Below are 19,155 nucleotides of genomic sequence, written 5' to 3'. Positions count from 1 at the left end.
GTACGAGGACCTGGCGCTCCTGCTTATTTTTGTCCTCATCGCCAGAAAACGAGCAGGAGGAGGAGGAGGAGGAGGAGGAGGAGGAGGAGACCTCGTAGTAGCTGATGGCATTGCGGGGAAGGGACGAAATCTTCACGCCGGTGACAGCAACACCAGGTCCTGGGAGAGTGACGGAGAGTGCGGCGAAGGGAGTGTTGGCTCCTTGAGCAGCCTAGAAACCTGTCAGCTTCGACCCGTGCGCCAACAGCAGGAACAGTACCTGAGCCTCGTACGGCCCATCAACCCAGTTGGGCTCGAGGGAGAAACCACCGTCTGCAAGAGTGATGAGAAGTGTTGGGCGCAGCCAAGGTCAGATACCGAGAGTAGCCACGTTCTGGTTGATGAAGAGGATGTTGGCAACTCCACCAGTAACGATGAGGGTGTTGTACCTGACCACCAGCAGGGTCAAGGGCAGGAGAGCGAAGAGATTGACAAGCACCCGTCTTTCAAGTAGTGGTGAAGGCGATACATGCCGTTGTGGTTGAGGATGGGACCGGCACCCTACCAAAGCACAGATCACCAACCGACTCTCTAGAGCAACGAGCTTCACATTGGTGAGCGGAGGAACGACGATAGCCGAGCACTGCGGGTAAGTCACAGTTAGTAGCCTGTTATCGAGATAACAGCACAGCACGGCTGGATCACAGGGCAAGCATGCACGGTGTAGTCTGACCTGATTCCTGTACAAGAAACGGAACTGCGACCCGTCGAAGCTCTTCAAGTACTGATTCCCCGTGAAGGCATGATCGCATGATCGCAGGTCACAAGGTTTCTGAAACGCCTTGTTGAGCCCGAGGATCCTACGAACGAGATCGCCATTGCTGATAGTGTCAACTCCTTGGCCAGAGAACATGGTCAAACGCTGAACATACGGCGGCCCTCTGTCATGACGCCATTCTCCATCCTGCGCTCGGCCAGGGATAGATTGTCCTTTGGCCCAGTCGGGGTACGAGAGCACCAAGTTGTCAGCAGCCTCTCCCATCCTTCGGATGAAATGAGCTCTATCGGCATCGGTGAACTCGTTGTTGATGAAGCACTGGAAGTCAAGATCAGCCGCATTCCACCTTGTGACATGTTCATGCTACCTTGGGATATTCTGTTACACCCGGGAGGCTGCGAGACGCCTCGCCCTCGACCTTCTTGAGTCGATCGGCAGTAGCGTGACTCATGGACCTGATCGTGGGACTTAACAACTGCAATCAGTGCCGGGCTTCCTTTACCTCCCAGTGCCAGTGGAGAGCATAGAGCCCTTGTGCTCATAGCTCTTCAACATGTCGACAGCCTGACAAGGGATCAGGGCACGTGCCGATGCTTTCTCATCGCTATCTACCTCATTCAGCATGGAGTGAATTTCTTTCAGCTCGTTCTTGTTCGAGCCGGTGGACGCTGATGCTAAATCTCACTGTCAATCCTTCCATCGGATGCGATTACTAAGAATACCTTGCGCTCTTCTTCTCCTGTTCTCAAACTTTGACAACCAGCCTCGATGCCAGACCCCATTTGCATCCTGCACTTGTCGATCAGCACCCATTCATTCTTGTATAACAATCAAGCCTACCTTGTGTGGATAACCCCACCAAGCAGCCTGCACCATCCCAACGTCACATCCTCCCCTCCACAAGACAATGCTCACCTGCTGCTTGTTCATGAGAACATTCCTTTCCACTGCACCATGTTTCAGACAGATCGTGATTCAGTCATGTACAGCAACTCACCGCTAGATTCATGTACAAGTGCTAGAGCAGCCAGAGCAGCAACGAGCCCCAAAGAGACGAGAGAAGCAGCGACAGCGATGGTCCTGCGACAACGCACAACATCAAAGGTACTGGGAGAACATTGTGAAGAGAATGAAATGCACAGAACAAGTTTAGGAGTTTCTTCTTGGATACCTTCTCGTCTTCATCCTTGAGGAACCCGAGTCACCGATGTTGGATACACTGCCGTACAAGCCGGACAGCGGACCCTGTTGGTCATCAAACATCAGCACAGATCAACGTGAGTAGTGAAATCATGATAACAGGCAACATAAGAAAACAAGGTTTTTCTCTCAATGTTCTCCTCGACAAACAAAACCAAGCAAGCGAGATTTGTGTTAACACCATAAAATCCTTCGTCTCTCGTCCAGTTGGGTATGCATGTTAGCATCGTACCCCTCGCCCCGCCCCACTTTGTTTGGTGATCTCTAATGTTCTTCTTCATCCCCTGTCTCATCCCTTGAGGTAACTCCTCAACTTACGTTCTCCTTAACACTCCCTGCTTCCACCCCTTCCTCGACCTCCATCCTTTGGCGCTCCTCGTGTCCCTAGTTGCCCTCCTCTTCATACTCTTCTCCAACAGTTCCCTGCCTCCACCTCCTTCCCCTCCTCCCTCCTCTTTCCTCCCCCTCCTCCCTCCTCCCTCCTCCCTATCCTCCTTCCTCCCCCTCCTCCTTCCTCCCTCTCCCCCTCCTCCCGTTCATCTCACTGCCGTCACTCACCGCCATGACCCTTCGCTTCTAACGAGGCGGACTCCACCAACACCTATATGCACCACCTACCCCCTCCATCCGGCTATCTGTGCACCACCCCCCTTTGTGCCCTCTCGACCGAGTAACGGAAATAACGGATGGAGCCCACTGCCAAATTGTACTAGTGTAACCGATATATAACGGATACAACGACACGCAACAGGATGAGGACTCGTACAGCCGCGAGCCTGCCTCACGACAAGGGCCTACAAGCCCGAAATAGCGCAGGCGAAGGCGACATGGCGGCCTGGGGCTGGCGCGAGGCGCTGGTGATGGCAGGGCTGGGGCTCATGGTCGTATGCGTTGGTCACCTGGTGAGTGATGACAACTGAGAGAGAGCGAAGGGAAAGAGTTTGCTCGTGCTGCACTCGATAGAGTCACCGAAGAGAGCTCATCATAGTAGCACATAATGCGAACAAATTGGAGGAATGTGCGAAAGGCTTGCTGTGAGACGGGAGGATTCATAGGATGATTGACGGAAGCCTCGGCGATGCTTTCAGTGTGTTCGTGCTGCTATCATATATCAATCATCTCGTTCCTGTTCTGGCTTCCAGGCTGTAAAAGTTTGGTTGATCCTGGGTCCCGAACACCATGGCAGGGTTAGAGCCTCAGAGAGTTCATGCCAGGATTAACGATCTTGATCATCATGATCACGTAGAGTAGATGATTGTCCATGATTCCAATCAGCCAGTTCTCAGTGCTCGCCCTCTGTTGCACATGCGACCATGTTCTGAACTCTATGATTGCAGAGTGGCGTTACACCGATGGATAACCTCCTGCAAACCATTCAGTATCCTTCACAAACCGCACAATCCGCCTACAACAACCAGAACATGGCGCCATTGGGGCAGCTCCTCCCTCCCAACGTGATGCAGCAGGTCTGAACACGTGATGGTAAAACACTGGTACGTGTGTTGAAGTTTTCTGCAGATGGTTAGCTACCCGTACCAGTACAGAACGCCAGGTTCCTTGTCCTCCTTGTGTATATTCACATTAACGTTCGAATCATCTCAGTCTATCCTACGTCCAACTCACCTGCAATGGGGTATCCTCAGTACTATCAACCTGCTCCTGTACCTCAGATGTTACAAGGCGCACCGGTGAGTTCAAAAGAAACACTCGCCATGTCAGACAGCAAATATTGACATCATCGTGTTGAGCAGATCTGCCCCAACAACGGTCAGCAATGCAAGGTCACACACACAAACTCTTGTTGTCTCCGTGCTCCTCTCACATTCATGACAGAATGCTCTTTGCGAGGGAGATATGGGATGCGTGCAGCAGGACCCGTCCGGACAACTCAGATGCGCTTGTCCTCCTCCTCCTAGCACCACTGCAGCTCCCGAGACTACTCCTCCTCCTGTTGGCAGCCAGCAATGGCTGCAGCAGCACGCAGTCCAGGCTCCTGGCCCTTCCCAGGCAGCGGCAGGGATGAACTTGGCGACATACGAGTCCGGCAACGTGGCACTGCAGCTGCAGAAATATCTGCAGAGCAGGGCAGACAAGGCAGAGGTGAGCTGGGACAAGTTTTGCGGTTGAGATTCACTGATGTTGTCATGGCGCAGGTCAAGTCAAAGATCATGGCGATACAGTTGAAGGCACTGGAGAAAGCTCAACCCTGCCATCTGGTCACTCTCGACGATGGATCGGTTCAGTGTGCAGACGAGAACAAGGCTATGAAACCCACATTGCTGCGAGAGCTGGCTGGTGGGACCCTCTTGGCTGGAAACTCGACGACGACTGCACCCAACGTGCATCCTCTGTCCAAGAGTGATGTCAACCATCTCGCCAGCTTCGTGAGTCAGATTCGACAAAGCGGAGGGGTGAGGGGGATGTGCAGAGTTGTTGTTGCTGACTGCTGACTTTGTGATCAGCCTCTCACCCACTCGGAGAAGAAGAGCATGGATACCATCACTGAGAAGGCAGCCAAGTATTCCTCGGCCTCCTCCTTTGCCAGCAGCGTGATTCTGCCTATCGCCATGTTCACCATGGGCTTCCTCAACCTTCACTTCCTCTCCTAACTTTGCAAACCATGAACCTCTGAAGAAATGCAAACCGCGATTCGGTCGTTCCTATCCTCCTCTACTCCTCTTTCCATTCTTCTCACCTTGTTCTCGTCTGCACACTGAACTCGACTCCATCTCCATCTCCATTTCATCTGCTCTGCTCTGCTCTGCCACTCTGCTTTCGATGCAGCTTTGGTCCAGAGTAGTCACATAACAATCTCAGCATCGGGCAATGTTTGTAATCATCTCCTTCTTTGCTTGTCTCTGCTGTTTCACTCAGCTCGTTGTGAAAGTTTCAGATGTACTCTTTGCAGTTTCATGCTTCTCTGTCATGATAGTGTAATCATCATCCCCTAGAAATGGTTGAGATATAATGGAGGCAACATGTTCGCTGTTCGCGAGATTGAAGGTTTACTTTTATCTCACACAAAAGAGTCTGGTGTAACGTCATCACGAGACCCTAGCTTACAATGCAACATGTGCATAAAACACACAATTTCCGAAGAATGCTCTCAGATGTAAAGATCATGAAAGGCACCAGCAATGAGCTGTAGGTGTACATCACCTTCATCAACTCGACTACCTCTAGTCTTGTCACTAGCCCGATACTACTCAGCTTTGCAGTCTCACTCACAAGAAGACTTCTAGTTTCAGGATCTCTCAAACTGTCTCCGGCAGACTCTCTGTGTCAATACAAATCCAAACTAAATTGATCCAAACTAAATTGAGGGAGCAGGGACAATCGTCTTTATCCTTCTATGGAACGATAAATCTGCTACAAAGTCGGAATGCAATCCATCTATGACCAACTTTCACATCATCCCATGCAGCACAATCTGATCTGATCATTCACTTAAATTCCATCAGCTCTGACTCGAGCAAAGGGATGGAAGGGAGGGGGGGAGAGGGGGAGAGGGGGAAGAGAGGGGAAGGGGGGAAGGGAAGGATGGGGGAGGCAGAGGCAGAGGCAGAGGCAGTGGGGAGCAGGGGACGATGGCAGGGAAGAGACTTCGAGGAAGGAGTTTCCTGCCCCTCGCTCCTACCCTACCCTCTTGTGACAAAAGGCATATAAACTACCCACCCCTGCCTCTCCCACACGAAGACAATGCGCAGGGGTGCCGACGAGGACGAGGACGAGGACGAGCTGCGGGAGCTAAGGAAGGCGCGAGCAGCTCGAGGAAGAGACGATGGACCTGAGGACCTGGGAGAGGCTGCCTTCGTACCCAAGGTCAACAGGAAGGAGGCAGCAGGAGGAGCAGGGGGAGCCGGCGGAGCCGGCGGAGGCGGGCGTGGAGGACCTGAAAGGCCGATAGGGGCCATGAAGGGTCCACAGAGGAAGAGCCAGGAGGACGAGGACGAGGACGAGGACGAGGATGAGCCGCAGGTTGTGGGGGAGGTGCCGGTCGATGAGGTAGAGGTTGCAGTAGCCAACGACGATCTTCGGCTTCAGTTCCCCATGTCGTTCGCCCCTGGCAGGCACGTGGATCAGCGGGTGAGGAAGGTGAAGGAGGAGGAGGACCTCGATCTCAGCAAGGTCCACCAGCAGCTCAAGCGCATGCCAGACGGGAAGGAAGATCTCAAGAAGATGATCGACGAGGCAGAGGCTGCGGCCAAAGGAGCTCTGAAGTCGCAGTATCCCTCGCAGGAGGAGGTGGATGAGGCTGAGGAGGTTGAGGGTGTTCAAGAAGACGATAACAACAACAATTATGACGACGACGACGATGACGACGACGACGATGAGATGGATGACAGCGATGACGACGACGGGATGGGGGGTCAAGTTCCATGCACGCATGAAGCTGTGCTACGTGGACACACCAAGGCCGTGTCGACCATGGCGTTGGATCCCGCAGCTGCTCGTCTCCTGACAGGAGGATTCGACTGCAAGATCAGGATGTGGGACTTCAACGGGATGAACAACACTCTCAAGTCCTTCAGGGAGCTGACGCCCTACGAGGGTCAGACCTTGCGATCGATCCAGTACACGGCAACAGGGGATCGGTTCCTGTGTGCTACGTCGAAGAATACTGCTCTCATCTTCACCCGAGAGGGAGCAAAGCAAGCTGAGTTCCAGAAAGGAGACATGTACGTGCACGATATGTCGCAGACCAAAGGGCATGTTTCCTCCATCACAGTGGCAAGATGGAGTCCGGTGTCGAAGAATCACTGTATGACGGCAGCCATCGACGGGACAGTGAGGATATGGGATGTCAACACTTGTGATAAGAAGCAGGTGCGACGATGCGATGACGAGACTTGTAGAGATTGACTTGAGATCTCTCAGATGACTGTCATCAAGTGCAAGACTGACAGAGGTCAGCGCGCCATGCCGTATGCTGGTTGCTACACTCCAACAGGCGACATCGTAGCAGCATGCGATGATGGCTGTATCAAGGTCAAGTCCCATCTCTTCTTCTCTTTCCTCTTCCTCCCTTTCTCCTCCACCTCTCTTCTCCTCTTACCCTCTTACCCTCCCTCTCTCCTCCACCTCTCTTCCCCTCTTACCCTCGCTTCTCCTTCTCCTCGACTCCTCTGCATGTTCTCTGCTCACGGCACTCTCACAGATCTGGGACGGAAAGGCGATTTCCCGCGGATCGACCCAGAGGGCCCACAATGAGGCCAAGGGGGCCCACCAGCCAGGCACGGAGCCGTCGAGCGTGTGTGTGTCAGCGGACGGGAACATGATGCTTTCTCGAGGACGAGACGACACTCTTAAGGTGTGGGACATGCGGAAGCTGAAGGAGTCGCTTGCTGCCTTCACCGAGCTCGACAACTACTTCGAGACGACAGAGGCGATCTTCAGTCCCGGAGATCACTTGTTCCTGACGGGATCCTCTGTGAAGAAGGGCAAGGATGGCACTCCGCTGGGTGCTGGGCACGTCCATGTGTATGAGAAGAACACGCTGAAGCCCGTCAAGACTCTGAGCGTTCCTTCCGGCTCAGTTGTCAGCCTCCTCTGGCATCAGAAGATAAACCAGCTCATCGTCGGGACTGCCATGGGACAGGCTCACATCCTGTACGACCCGCGCAAGAGCGAAGCTGGTATCATGCGCGCAGTAGGAAAGCAGCCCAAGAAGGCTGACATCACCAACGTTGGCATTGGAACGGTGAGAAGGAGGAGGGAGAAGAAGGAGAGGAGAGGGAGGGAGGGAGGGAGGGAGGAGTTTCTCTGTTTGAAACTTGCTTGCAGGTGGGGCATATCTACACGCCTCATCCCTTGCCCATGTTCCGTGAGGGCAGGTATGCAACAACCTCGAAGCAAAAGCGAAAGGATCGTGCGGATCCTGTCAAGGTCGCCCATCCCAACTCACTACAACTTTGATCGTTCCATTCTCTTACTCCTTCGTTCCCCCTTCCCCCCCCCCCCCCCCTGCATCTTCTGCCTCACTTACCTTTGTTCTCACAGGCTTACCTCGAACAAGATCCTCGTGAAGCTCTGCTCAAGTATGCTGAAGTTGACAAGAATCCTGAGGTTTGCTCGATTCATCCTTATCCTTATCTCCTCCCGCCCCCGCCTCCCATCCACCCTCCTTTCTCCTCCTCCTCCTCCTCCCCTTCCTCCCCACATCCTTACGCTGCGCATGACAGTACATGGGGGCATACAAGGAGACACAACCAGAGCCCGTAAGTTTCTTTGATGTCTTGTCAAACCATTCAGCCGTTCACTTCACTTTGCCCTCTAGATCTTCGATTACTCGGAGGAGAGAAAGGAGAAAAGAGCTAAGCCCTACTTCTACTAGAAATGCCTCTGGCGTTGTACTGCAAGCCCGCTGGATCTTAAAGAGTCAACACAAAATTATCTCAGTTCCTTTGGATCAAACTCGGATCCCACAACGAGCTTTCTACCCTTCTTCTTCACTCGGAGATATTTACATGCCTGTTTGTCTTTCCATCCTTTTCCCATCACATCTCATCCGTCCTTCTCACTCAGCGCTAGCAACGCTTCTTCCAGCGAGGTTCCAAACTTCTGCACATACGCCTTGCTAGTCTCCGACAAGAGAGCGTGCAAGCTGTCGAAGTCCTTCATCTTGAGCTGGCGAGAGCATTCTTCAATCCGGTAGCCATTGACAGACACGCTAACGACAAGCTCTATTCCTTCAAGAGTCTTGATCTTCAACGCTGGCACTCCGCTACAACCGCTGATCTCCATCTCCAACCTCTTAATCGACTCCACTCGAGGCTTCACTTCTGTGATCGACGCTACAATGTCTTCATCGATCGCCTGCTCGTCATCGGACATGTCTGCTCTTGTTGCTTCTGCAGAGAATCCAAGCATCAGTTCCTCGCACAAGAAACAGCTTCTCATCTGAAACATCAACCTATCCATTTGAGGTGCCACTCACGAAAAATTCATGTTGTTGAGAAGGAGGAGCAGGAGCAGGAGCAGGAGCAGGAGCAGGAGCAGGAGGAACAGTAGTAGAAGCAGGAACAGGAGCAGAAAGAGAAGCAGGAGCAGGAGCAGGAGCAGGAGTGGGAGCAGCAGGAAGGAGCAGGAGCAGCAGCAGGAGCACGAACAGTAGTAGGAGCAGGAGCAGCAGGTGCAGCAGGTGCAGCTAGAGCAGCTGGAGCAGCAGCTGGAGCAGGAGCTGGAGCAGCAGGAGCAGGAGCACGAACAGTAGTAGGAGCAGGAGTGGGAGCAGGAGCAGGAGCAGCAGCAAGAGCAGGAGCTGGAGCTGGAGCATGAACAGAAGTAGGAGCAGGAGCGGGAGCGGGAGGAGCAGGAGCTGGAGCTGGAGCTGGAGCACGAGCACGAGCACGAGCAGTAGTAGGAGCAGGAGCAGCTGGAGCTGGAGCTGGAGCTGGAGCTGGAGCAGGAGCAGGAGCACGATCATGAGCACGAGCAGTAGTAGGAGTAGGAGGAGCTGCGTTATCGTTGGCGACAGTTGTACATCATGGCATCGAGAACGCCAAGTGAACTCTGCAGTGCATTGTAGTGGATAATTAGAGGGGGTAGGGGGTAAATTTGGGTGGGGTACATGGTGGTATTTTCCTCTTTAGATTATGTTCTTGGACAAGGTGGGGTACAACAAAAGCTGCTAAGGGTGGGTCCATTTTAAGATCATCTCGCCCACCAACCCTCCATACTGTACCCCCACTTACCCATATTTAAGTACCCCTGGTTGAGACCACCCCCATGGCACACAGGTCTGATCATTGTACCCAGCCTGTCCTAAACAATGCTTTGGTGTCACTACCCCGTGTCAAGATACCCCTACCCCTTCTTTGACCATAATACAAGGTCAGTTCCCTATTCATCTGAGTACCCCACCCCTGGGTGGGGGTATTTCCAATACCCCCACCCAGCCTGTCTCCATTTGACCGGTTGCTTCTCTACCCCCACCCCCAACTTTAAAATTAGAGGCCTATAATGCGTCCATCATCAGAGAGGATCTCTTACCCCCTACCCCCTGACAATTCACCCCTACCCCCTCTATTCTAATGAAATTCCACACCGGTAGGGTAGTACACCCCTTGCATCTCCCATCTAATCACGGGCACTGCCGATAGTCAATTGACCGGTACCTTTATCCCTATTTCACACGGATAACACCGGGTACTGGACAGGAAAATGACCCACCACCCACCTTTTATCTGTGCAACTATGTACCCCCACCTCTACAAACAAGTGGAATCCTCCTCAACTACCCCCACCTCTTCAGGTATGAGCAGAAAGGCGGGAAAACTTGCGGCGCAATGCAGTTCTGTTTCTTCATCCCTCCCTTCTGCTCCCTCCTCCTATCTACCTCCCACACGCACTCCGCACCTCCGACCTTCCTCTACCAACTTTCCCCGGCCTGTTCGTCTTTCTCTCCCTCCCTTCCACTTCTACTTCCTCCCTGTTGCGTTTCTCTAATCTCACTGCTAAATTCATTGAGAACTTTTCCTCTCATTCAGACGATGTAACGAGGGAACTTGGTTAATTCTGCCATCGATTCTCTTAGCCCGATCGTCTTTGATGTTGCTCGTTGCCAGAAATGTCTCTCTTGCTTGCTGGCTGCACCTCGTGGGAGCAATCTGGAAGGAATCCCAAGAAGGGCGAAACTCCTTCGGGTAAGTTCTGATGCCAACGGTTTTCATCTTGACCTGTAGATCAGGTGAAAATCTCAACGTCCCTACCGTCTTCGCCCCAGCCTTGAAACTGAAATTCGATTCGATCTTCACCGGGCCCTCATCTACTCATTGTATCGCACTCACAAGCGACGGGTCCTGCTACAGCTTCGGCAGGAATGAGACAGGTCAGTTGGGTCAAGGAGACAAGTCCAACAGGAGCTCGCCTACTCTGATCAAAGCTCTGGAGAATGAGACTGTTGTAAATATTGCTGTCGGAAAGACTCACACGATCTTCCTTGGAGATGCGGGGCAAGTTTGGTGCTGTGGAACGAACAAGTTTGGTGAGTGTGGAATTGGAAGAACCTCTGAGGTGGAAGACAAGCCGAAGCCCGTCAACTTCGGAAGCAAGATCGTTCACGCGGGAGCGGGAGCCGAGTTCTCCATTGCCGTGAATGAGGAAGGCAAAGTGTTTTCGTTCGGACATCCCGAGTATGGTGCGCTTGGCCATGGAACGGATGGTCGTTTCATCATCGCTACGGGCCGTCAGGGCTTCCGCGAAGTCTCTACTCCTACCCAGATCACTCAGTGGTACGAGGACGATGGTGATCTCTAGTCATGTTGACAATCTCGACAGGCATCTCTCTGATAGCAAAGGCAAAGAATTTTTGGGTGCCATTGTGGAACCGCCAGTGATCCAGCGGGTTTACTGTGGGAACAAGCACACGCTTGCTGTAGGGGATGATGGCTCCTTGTGGGCATGGGGTTACAACGGATATGGTCGTCTAGGACTGAACGACCCGCACGATCGAAAACGTCCATGCAAGGTATCATACCAACACTCCCCCATGCGTCGATGACCTCTCTCCAGGTCGAGTTTTTCCAGGGTCCCCATGCCATCAAGAACCCGGACTTGGTCGTAGCAGGCGGGGCTTCATCCGGAGCAGTCGATGGCATCGGCCAGTTGTACACTTGGGGGCAGATTAAGAAGGTCGGAGAGTCGCAGGTACGAAGGCATGATCTCTCTTGTGTTGCTGATGTTGTCTGGAAGGTTCGCCCGCATGCTGAGCACAACCTGGGAGGATGGCGCGTGCGTTCGTTGTCATTTGGAAACGAATCTTTTGCGATCTCTTGCGATGGAAACAAGGAGCCTCGCCGACCATGGGTCGAAGGCTGCGAGTCGATTCCACATGTCATCACATGGGGGACGAGCAAGTATGGCGAACTTGGGTATGGCGGAAGCAAGAAGTCGAGCGCGAACCCCGACATAGTCTCAAGCTTGACTGGCTTCACAGTGAAGAAGGTAGGGAGGGAGAGATGGTTCAGGAGGACCTCTCACAATGTTGGTACAGGTTGCTGCAGGTGTGGGCCACACTTGCTTTCTGCTGGACAAGGACGTCGACGAGTCTTCCTTTCCTGTGTATGATCCTCCCGCTGACGAGCCGTCAAGTGGGAAACGAGGGGCAGGAGCAGCGAAGGGGGCAGCGGCAGCGAAGAAAGCCAAGAAGAAGAAGTGAAGTGAACATGTGCTATGGAGTATCTGGTGTTTGCCTGACTGTAGACAACATGCTTCATGAGTATGTCTTGTCGTGTCTGGTCGATTCCTCTCTGTTTTTCTGGTTTCTTTTGTTTTGTTTTTTGATGCTCAAGGCGAAGCAATAGCATTCAAGGCATGAATAAAAGTAAGTAACTACTATTACTCCTACTCCCCCCTTCTCCTCTCCCTCCGTCGCTCCTCTCCTATCCCTCGCTTCCTCCTCCTCCCTCCCTCCCTCCCTCGTTCCCTCACGACGACGCAAACTCTCGGTTCCACTTCTCGTAATCCCCGAGGCAACTGCGAGGCACCGACGGTGACGTTGACTTGAGGGCGGCAGTCAAGTCGTCCATGCTGACCCGAAGGTCAAGCTCTCCCCTGCTCTTCATCTGCATGATCTCCTGCGGTGAGAAGCGACACGTCAGCCGCCGCATCGGCGCCATGCACGCCTCCCGGCAGACTGTGAAGATGTCGGACCCGCTGTAGCCCTCGGAGTCTGACGCGAGCTGGGGCAGGTTGACGTCAGCGTCGACGATGACGGACTTAAGGTTGATGGCGAACAGATCCCTACGAGCCTCCTGGTCCGGCAGAGCCACATAGATCCGCTTCTCAAGGCGCCGAAGCAGAGCGTCGTCGAGGTCCCAGGGCTTGTTGGTGGTGGAGAGAACCATAACGAGCTTGCCGGGCCCAGCTAGATCCCTGCTGATACCATCCATCTGAGACAGGACCTCCCCCTTGACTCTGCGCGAGGCCTCGTGCTCTGACTGGGTCCCTCGTGCTGACATGATAGAGTCAATCTCGTCCAGGAAGATGGTGCTGGGTGCGTAGTGCCGCGCCATGTTGAAGAGCACGCGGACCAGTTTCTCGCTCTCCCCGTGGTACTTGGAGATGATGGTCGAGGGCCCGACGTTGAAGAAAGTCGTCTGAGCCTGAAGACAAGTAAGAAATCTCCTGCTGCTGCTGCTGCTGCTGCTGCTGCTGCTGCTGCTGCTGCTGCTGCTGCTGCTGCTGCTCGCCTCCCTACCCCACCCACCCCCTCCTCCTCCTCCTCCTCCTCCTCCTCCTCCCCCTCCTCCTCCTCCTTCACACTCTTCTCCTCCTGTTCCTGCATCTCCTTCCCACACTCCTCCTCTCTTCACCCTCACCCTCATATCTTCTTCCTCCTTTTCCTCCAACCAACCTGGGAAGCAACTGCCTTCGCCAACAAAGTCTTGCCAGTTCCTGTCACGCCAATCAACCACTGTATGCGTTATCCTCCTTCCTTCCTCTACTTCGCTCCTCCCTTCTCTGTCAACAATTCTCCCTCTCACTCTCCCCCCTAATCCTACCTGGAGGACCGAAGAGCAGAACTCCCTTCCACGGTTCACGGATCCCAGTGTAGACATCCGGCATAAGGAGAGGGAGGACGACAGCTTCCTGCAGAATCCTCTTGGCGTCGTCCAGCTTTGCTACATCCTCCCACTTTGTGTTGAGCTTGCGGTCGAGGATGTCTCTCTCGATCATGTCCACAAACTTCGCGTCATCTCCAGTGTACTTGGCCTGAGGAGGAAGAACCGGTCTCAGCCCCTCTGAACTACCCGACCCCTGCTGCCCTCCTTGACCGGCGCTGCTGACTTTCCAATTCCGGAAGGAGGCGCGAGCGAGCGTGGCTCCGATTCCTACCAGCCCATGGAGGCTGCCGTCAGGCAGCTGGATGTCAGTGAAAATGCTCTTTCCGTCCCCAGTGACGCTGAGAGCGTTCCCTCGAGCTTGCAGGACGACGCTGATGAAGGAGGAGAGCTTGATAGACCTGTCTGTCCTCTCCTGGATAGTCTCGCACCCACCATTCTCCTGCCTCTCCAGCCTCCACACCTTCGACATCGGGGTGAAGCTGAGGGAGAGCATGCTACAAGGATTCGTCGTCTTGACCGATAGAAGTGTTAGCTCTCAGAACGCGTTTCCCGCTGTCTGTCTCAACAGATCTTCGCGCCTCACTGTCTGCAGCAGGCCGCTCACTGCGCTCTCCTCCGACTGCTCCCATGTGAAGACTGTAGGGCTGCTGCATGTCTCCGCAAGGATGGTGCCTGACCTGCCGGTCGTCCTGCTCGTTGAGTCTAACGAGGACATGCTCGCCTTCCCCTGCCTCTTCATCCATCCTACCAACTTGTCAACGGGAACTAGTTGGTAGAAGCGTCAGCGTTAACGTGCAGGAGAGAGGATGGAGGAAGAAGGGAGAGGGAAGGGGAACAGAGGGAGGAGGGAGGAGGGAGGACGAAGAACGACGGGGATCGCAGGTTTGGAGGGAAATCAGGCAGTGGAGATGAGGGACGAAGAGAGAGAGAAAGTGAAGGAGGGAGGGAAGAAACATGGAGAGAGATTTCACCGAAAGAGCTCGAGAAACGAGCAGGCTGTTGTCTCACTGGAGGTGGGCGAGGAGCAGATTGGAGGGAAGCATAGATAGCACGTTGGAGGTTGATATCCTGACTCATACCTCCAGTTGACGTGCTACTCTGACCTCTCCTATCTTGATGTACAAGTCAAGTTTATGTTTATCATCGTCTGTTGTTCTGCACCAGAGGTCAGGTGAGAAGGAATCATTTTCAAGTCAAGTATGCTTCTTCATCTTTCTGTTCTGTGAGTTGTTCGGCAATAGTGCGCTCAAGCTTCAGTTTCCTCTCCTCTACTTCTGTCGATTCGTGCTCAATTTCGTCCTCATCGTCTGTATGGTGTGTTGATATGGAATTGATTGATGCAAAACCTTGTTCTCTCTCCACCACCACCACCACCTCCTCCTCCTCCCTCCTCCTCTCCCTCCTCTCCCTCCCCCTGCCCTGCCCTTGCCCCTCCCCTCCTCTCCCTCCGCACCTCGTCCTGCATTTCGACCAGTCATCTAGATCTTTCCAATCGTTTCGTTACACTTCCGTTACACCATCGTGAAGTCACTACTGAACCGTCGGTCCCCCCGCCGGCGCCCGGGCCTGACTCCGGGACGGGCCCTGTCAGGGCCCGCCGGGCCGGGCCACCGTCCGATCATCGGAGTCCGAGGGACCTCGCCCTGGCATCATCGGGGGGCCCGGGCCAGTGAGCCTCCGAGCCTTCCCCTGTCACCGGGGCCACCGTAGGCCGGCACGCCTCGGAGTCGGAGCGGAGTCACAGTGGCATGCGAGGATGTGATGACAGTCGGACTGACGGTGCCGCTGCGCCGCTGGCCCGGGGGGGCGAGTGAAAAAAGTCTGACCACCATCCCGGGCCTGCGGGATGTTCACTGCTCAGCGGCCGGGCCCCGGGCCCCGAACTGCCCAGTGGAATAAAACGTGTGACGGTTACAGTAAGGCCCGTTTCCCGCCGGCTCCCAGATTCCAGATTTTTGACTTTATTCAAAGTGATTTGAAATTTACCCCGAAATATTCACCGGTGCTTTCAATACATACTGAGAGGGGGTGGGGTCCCCTGCCTGTTCATATTTGATGCTCCAAGCGTACCCTCCCTACCTTCTAACAATTTTTCTCGATTGAGCTAATAGTATATTTCCATATAGTGCCTGCCCATTCGAAAAGCAAAATCTGGGAAAGTCAACCGCATCGTTTCATTCTCAAATTAAAATGACTTATAGTTGAGTTCTCCAAAACATTTGGAGGAGAAAAAAAGAAATTGACTTATATTTGTATGAAAAAATCTGGAATCTGGAATCTGGGAGCCGGCGGGAAACGGGCCTAATCCAGCGACCAGGCGGAGCCCTGCACTCAGTCTAGTTGCTAGCTGGGTGGCTCAGAGGCTCTAGAGCCGGGTGGCCGAGCTGACGTCGAAGGATGCGGGACCTGACGGCAGTGACAACTCCCTTGCTGAGAGACAAGTCGGGGAGAGAAAACTTGGGCTGACGAATCCAGTCTGAAGAGCAGAGTGAGGGAGAGGAGGAGGAGAGAGGAGAGAGGAGAGAGGAGAGAGGAGAGAGGAGAGAGGAGAGAGGAGAGAGGAGAGAGGAGAGAGAAGAGAGGAGAGAGGAGAGAGGAGAGAGGAGAGAGGAGGAGGAGTGAGGAGGAGATAGAAGGAGGGAGAAAGAACTTCGGAACGTAGAGGATTTAGTAGGGAGGAGAGAGGTGGTGGTGGTGCGAAGTGAGGGGGGAGCGAGGGTTTGTACACCTGCAACGGAGAAGAGGACGAAAGTCGTCTCTTGCCCTGGATGCGGAAAGCTCTGCTCTTCTAGCTCCTGCTCCTGCTCCTGCTCCTGCTCCTGCTCCTGCTCCTGCTCCTGCTCCTCCTCTAACTCCAGCTGGTGCTGGTGCTGGTGCTCCTCCTGCTCTGTTGGATTCGACCGACAAGGTAGTCCAGCTTGCAGAAGAATTCGACCTCTCACTTCCTCCTCCTGTACGGCCTGCTGCTCCAGTCCCCAGTCCCTTTCCTTCACGTTACCACTTGCCTTCTCCTGCTGCTCCCGTTGTTGTTGTTGGTGGTGGTGGTTGTGCTGCTGCTGCTGCTGCTGCTGCTCCTCCTCCTCCTCCTTCCCCTTCTTCAACTCAGCTCCATTGCCCAACATGGTCTCCTCCTCGTTCCCCCTTCCTTCTCTCTCTCCCTCAATTTCTTCTTGTTTGCAATCCGCAAACGTCGAAGATACAATCGAACAATGCTGTTGCTGTAAACCAATTCCTCCCTTTCCTGCGCCTTGCTGAATTTGTTGGAGTTGCTGCTGCTGCTGCTGCTGCTTCTGCTGCTCTCCACTTTCATTTTCATGACGTCCTTGTCCTGGTACATACCAGCCGCTCTTTGCATTCAAACACTCCTCCTCGTCCACTTCCTCCCTGTCTTTCATCATCTCCGAGCAGAATATACATCTGATTTTCTCCCACTCCTTCCAACTTCTTGCAAATCGAAATTCTCCGCCGCAGTCCATACACATCACCACTGCCCTCCTTCTCCCGCCTGTATCATCTCCAGCTCCAACTCCCGCTGCCGCTCCCGCCCTTGCTCCCGGTCCCGCACCCGCACCCGTTCCAGCTCTTGCTCCGGCTCCGGCTCCTCCTGTTCTTCCTCCCGGCCCTGCTTCTGCTCCTTCTTTTCCTCGATATTCATTTCCTCCTGCTCCTGCTCCTGCTCCTGCTCCTGCTCCTGCTCCTGCTCCTGCTCCTGCTCCTGCTCCTGCTCCTGCTCCTGCTCCTGCTCCTGCTCCTGCTCCTGCTCCTGCTCCTGCTCCTTCACAACTTTCCAGATACAAATCTTGTCCGCCTCCTCTCTTCAACCTGCTTCCTGTCAGACCATTCCTCATTTCTTCTTCTTGTACGCCCCATCCTCCAGCTCCTACTCCACAACTTGCTGCTTCCTGTCCTGCCTCCTCTGCCCCTCCTGCTCCTTCATCCTCCTCCTCCGTCCTCCCTTTCCTGCCTCCGGGTCCTGCGGGTCCTTCTTTCCCCCCCTTCCTGTCTACTCCTCCCTGTGTTCCCCCGCCTTCATTCCTTCTGCCTCTCAGTCGCTCTGCTCCTCCGTTCCGTTGCCCTGCTCCTGCTCCTGCTCCTGCTCCATCCCCGCTTTCTCCGCCGCGATTTCTTTGCCACCGACTTTCGTCCCATCCTCTCCCTCCTCCCGTGGAAAGATTTGTAGAATTCTGTTGTTGGGACCACCCTCGTCCAGAATGCATGATGTTCGAAACATCCTGCTCCTCCTGCTCCTGCTCTTGCTCCTGCTCCTGCTCCTGCTCCTGCTCCTGCTCCTGCTCCTGCTCCTGCTCCTGCTCCTGTTCCTGCTCCTGCTCCTGCTCCTGCTGCTCCTGCTCCCCACTTGAATCTTGCATCTTTGTGTTCACGACAGCATTCTCCTCCTCCTCCTTTCCGGATCTCTCACTCCTCCTCCTCAGCTTCTCATTGCCGACAAACATTGCATCCTCGCCCTTCCTGCTGCCTGAGAGCTGGTGCTGGTGCTGGTGCTGGTGCTGGTGCTGGTGCTGGTGCTGGTGCTGGTGCTGGTGCTGGTGCTGGTGCTGGTGCTGGTGCTGGTGCTGGTGCTGGTGCTCCTCCTCCTCCCATCCCCGTTGCTGCCGCTTCCATTTCGCCGAGCAGAAGGGCTCTTGCCCAAGTCTGTCTTCACTCTGTCCATGTATCCTCAACCAGCAACGAGCCGTCTCCTCTGCTTCCGGCCGCTCCACCTGTTCCTCCTCCTCCCCGTCCCTCAGATCCTGTTGGCGATACTTCCGCCGCAGCCTATCCTGCTCCTGCTCCTGCTCCTGCTCCTGCTCCTGCTCCTGCTCCTGCTCCTGCTCCTGCTCCTGCTCCTGCTCCTGCTCCCCGCGGCCCTGTTCCTGCTTCTCCTCTTCATGCCATGGTCTGATCCTGAGCGCGCCAGCTCTTGCTCCTTCCCGGTTCCTCCTCTCACTCGCAGTGTGTTCATGAAGGAGAGAAATGACATTCTCTTTCGAGGTTGACGAGGATGCGATTTGCTGCAGCAGAGTAAATCAGCTGTTCGACATGTTCATTTACAAGCAGATGCAACTTAAATATCACAGTGACATCTAGCAACATCGCATATTAGTATGATAGTAGTCATTACATACAATCATTCATATGAAAGTACATTGCACTCATACCATATCATTCATACGACATCATCGAACAATCTCATCAACAAAAAACACTCACTGCCATCGGAACTTCAAGGGGATCACTCAGTTCCGGAGAGCAAGAAGTCGTTCCCTCCATCCAATCAAACGATCTCCAATACCTGCAACTTGATCTTTTAATCGTTATGATAGTTATCACAAGTCCTTTCGTCACCTTTCTGAGAGCGAAAGTCTCTGGTCAAGGTCGATGAAGTTTGAGCTGAACTGGATATCTTGAATATGAACTTCCCGTCTGACGGAAGGGATGAGCAAAAGGAGAGGATGGAATGCTGCTGCTGCTGCTGCTGCTGCTGCTGCTGCTGATGATGATGATGATGATGATGATGATGATGATGATGATGATGATGATGGTGGTGGTGGTGGTGGTGGTGGTGGTGTTGGTATCGGTGTTGGTGTTGGTGTTGGTGGTGCTGATGATGATCATGATGGAGGAGGAGGA

General features: G+C 54.0%; 6 protein-coding genes across 6 annotated transcripts in view; 3 read left to right on the top strand and 3 right to left on the bottom strand.

Annotated features, from left to right (window-relative positions):
• The window catches only part of GUITHDRAFT_156301 (hypothetical protein), a 3,721-nt gene extending 1,183 nt beyond the window's left edge, over positions 1–2,538 (bottom strand). The window contains exons 1-15 of the mRNA XM_005819465.1: positions 2,516–2,538; positions 1,929–2,002; positions 1,755–1,837; positions 1,673–1,704; positions 1,598–1,624; positions 1,480–1,546; positions 1,370–1,431; positions 1,260–1,321; positions 1,125–1,212; positions 713–1,075; positions 590–622; positions 479–540; positions 358–428; positions 260–312; positions 92–211 (exon numbers count right to left, since the gene is read on the bottom strand). Coding sequence (XP_005819522.1) covers positions 92–211; positions 260–312; positions 358–428; positions 479–540; positions 590–622; positions 713–1,075; positions 1,125–1,212; positions 1,260–1,321; positions 1,370–1,431; positions 1,480–1,546; positions 1,598–1,624; positions 1,673–1,704; positions 1,755–1,837; positions 1,929–2,002; positions 2,516–2,521 — 1,203 coding nt within the window. The 5' untranslated portion in view covers positions 2,522–2,538. The remainder of the gene's footprint in view (positions 1–91; positions 212–259; positions 313–357; positions 429–478; positions 541–589; positions 623–712; positions 1,076–1,124; positions 1,213–1,259; positions 1,322–1,369; positions 1,432–1,479; positions 1,547–1,597; positions 1,625–1,672; positions 1,705–1,754; positions 1,838–1,928; positions 2,003–2,515) is intronic.
• A 246-nt stretch (positions 2,539–2,784) lies between these two features.
• GUITHDRAFT_148564 (hypothetical protein) lies at positions 2,785–4,566 on the top strand (the record flags this gene model as incomplete). Its single annotated transcript, XM_005819464.1, has 8 exons — positions 2,785–2,859; positions 3,295–3,423; positions 3,476–3,509; positions 3,560–3,645; positions 3,709–3,738; positions 3,791–4,057; positions 4,111–4,341; positions 4,420–4,566. 8 exons carry the CDS (start codon positions 2,785–2,787, stop codon positions 4,564–4,566), a joined length of 999 nt encoding a protein of 332 aa, XP_005819521.1.
• A 1,090-nt stretch (positions 4,567–5,656) lies between these two features.
• Positions 5,657–8,775, top strand: GUITHDRAFT_166687 (hypothetical protein; the record flags this gene model as incomplete). Its single annotated transcript, XM_005819463.1, has 9 exons — positions 5,657–6,202; positions 6,374–6,784; positions 6,836–6,866; positions 6,909–6,946; positions 7,116–7,658; positions 7,742–7,843; positions 7,958–8,023; positions 8,140–8,175; positions 8,235–8,775. The coding sequence occupies 9 exons, from the start codon at positions 5,657–5,659 to the stop codon at positions 8,289–8,291; spliced, it is 1,830 nt and encodes a 609-aa protein (XP_005819520.1). The 3' UTR covers positions 8,292–8,775.
• A 1,751-nt stretch (positions 8,776–10,526) lies between these two features.
• GUITHDRAFT_121290 (hypothetical protein) lies at positions 10,527–12,116 on the top strand (the record flags this gene model as incomplete). The annotated part of the gene is made up of 6 exons (XM_005819462.1): positions 10,527–10,602; positions 10,647–11,190; positions 11,237–11,426; positions 11,471–11,605; positions 11,651–11,902; positions 11,952–12,116. The coding sequence occupies 6 exons, from the start codon at positions 10,527–10,529 to the stop codon at positions 12,114–12,116; spliced, it is 1,362 nt and encodes a 453-aa protein (XP_005819519.1).
• A 268-nt stretch (positions 12,117–12,384) lies between these two features.
• Positions 12,385–13,636, bottom strand: GUITHDRAFT_158978 (hypothetical protein; the record flags this gene model as incomplete). The annotated part of the gene is made up of 3 exons (XM_005819461.1): positions 12,385–13,062; positions 13,314–13,354; positions 13,462–13,636. 3 exons carry the CDS (start codon positions 13,634–13,636, stop codon positions 12,385–12,387), a joined length of 894 nt encoding a protein of 297 aa, XP_005819518.1.
• A 2,224-nt stretch (positions 13,637–15,860) lies between these two features.
• GUITHDRAFT_148560 (hypothetical protein) lies at positions 15,861–18,795 on the bottom strand (the record flags this gene model as incomplete). The annotated part of the gene is made up of 3 exons (XM_005819460.1): positions 15,861–16,000; positions 16,253–18,536; positions 18,736–18,795. The coding sequence occupies 3 exons, from the start codon at positions 18,793–18,795 to the stop codon at positions 15,861–15,863; spliced, it is 2,484 nt and encodes an 827-aa protein (XP_005819517.1).
• Between the last annotated feature and the right edge of the window lie 360 nt (positions 18,796–19,155).

This window comes from Guillardia theta (genome assembly GCF_000315625.1).
Source record: "Guillardia theta CCMP2712 unplaced genomic scaffold GUITHscaffold_222, whole genome shotgun sequence".
In the NCBI taxonomy this organism is placed as follows: domain Eukaryota; class Cryptophyceae; order Pyrenomonadales; family Geminigeraceae; genus Guillardia; species Guillardia theta.
The sequence above is the reverse complement of the archived record's forward strand: the minus strand, read 5'-3'. Positions and strand labels throughout refer to the sequence as shown.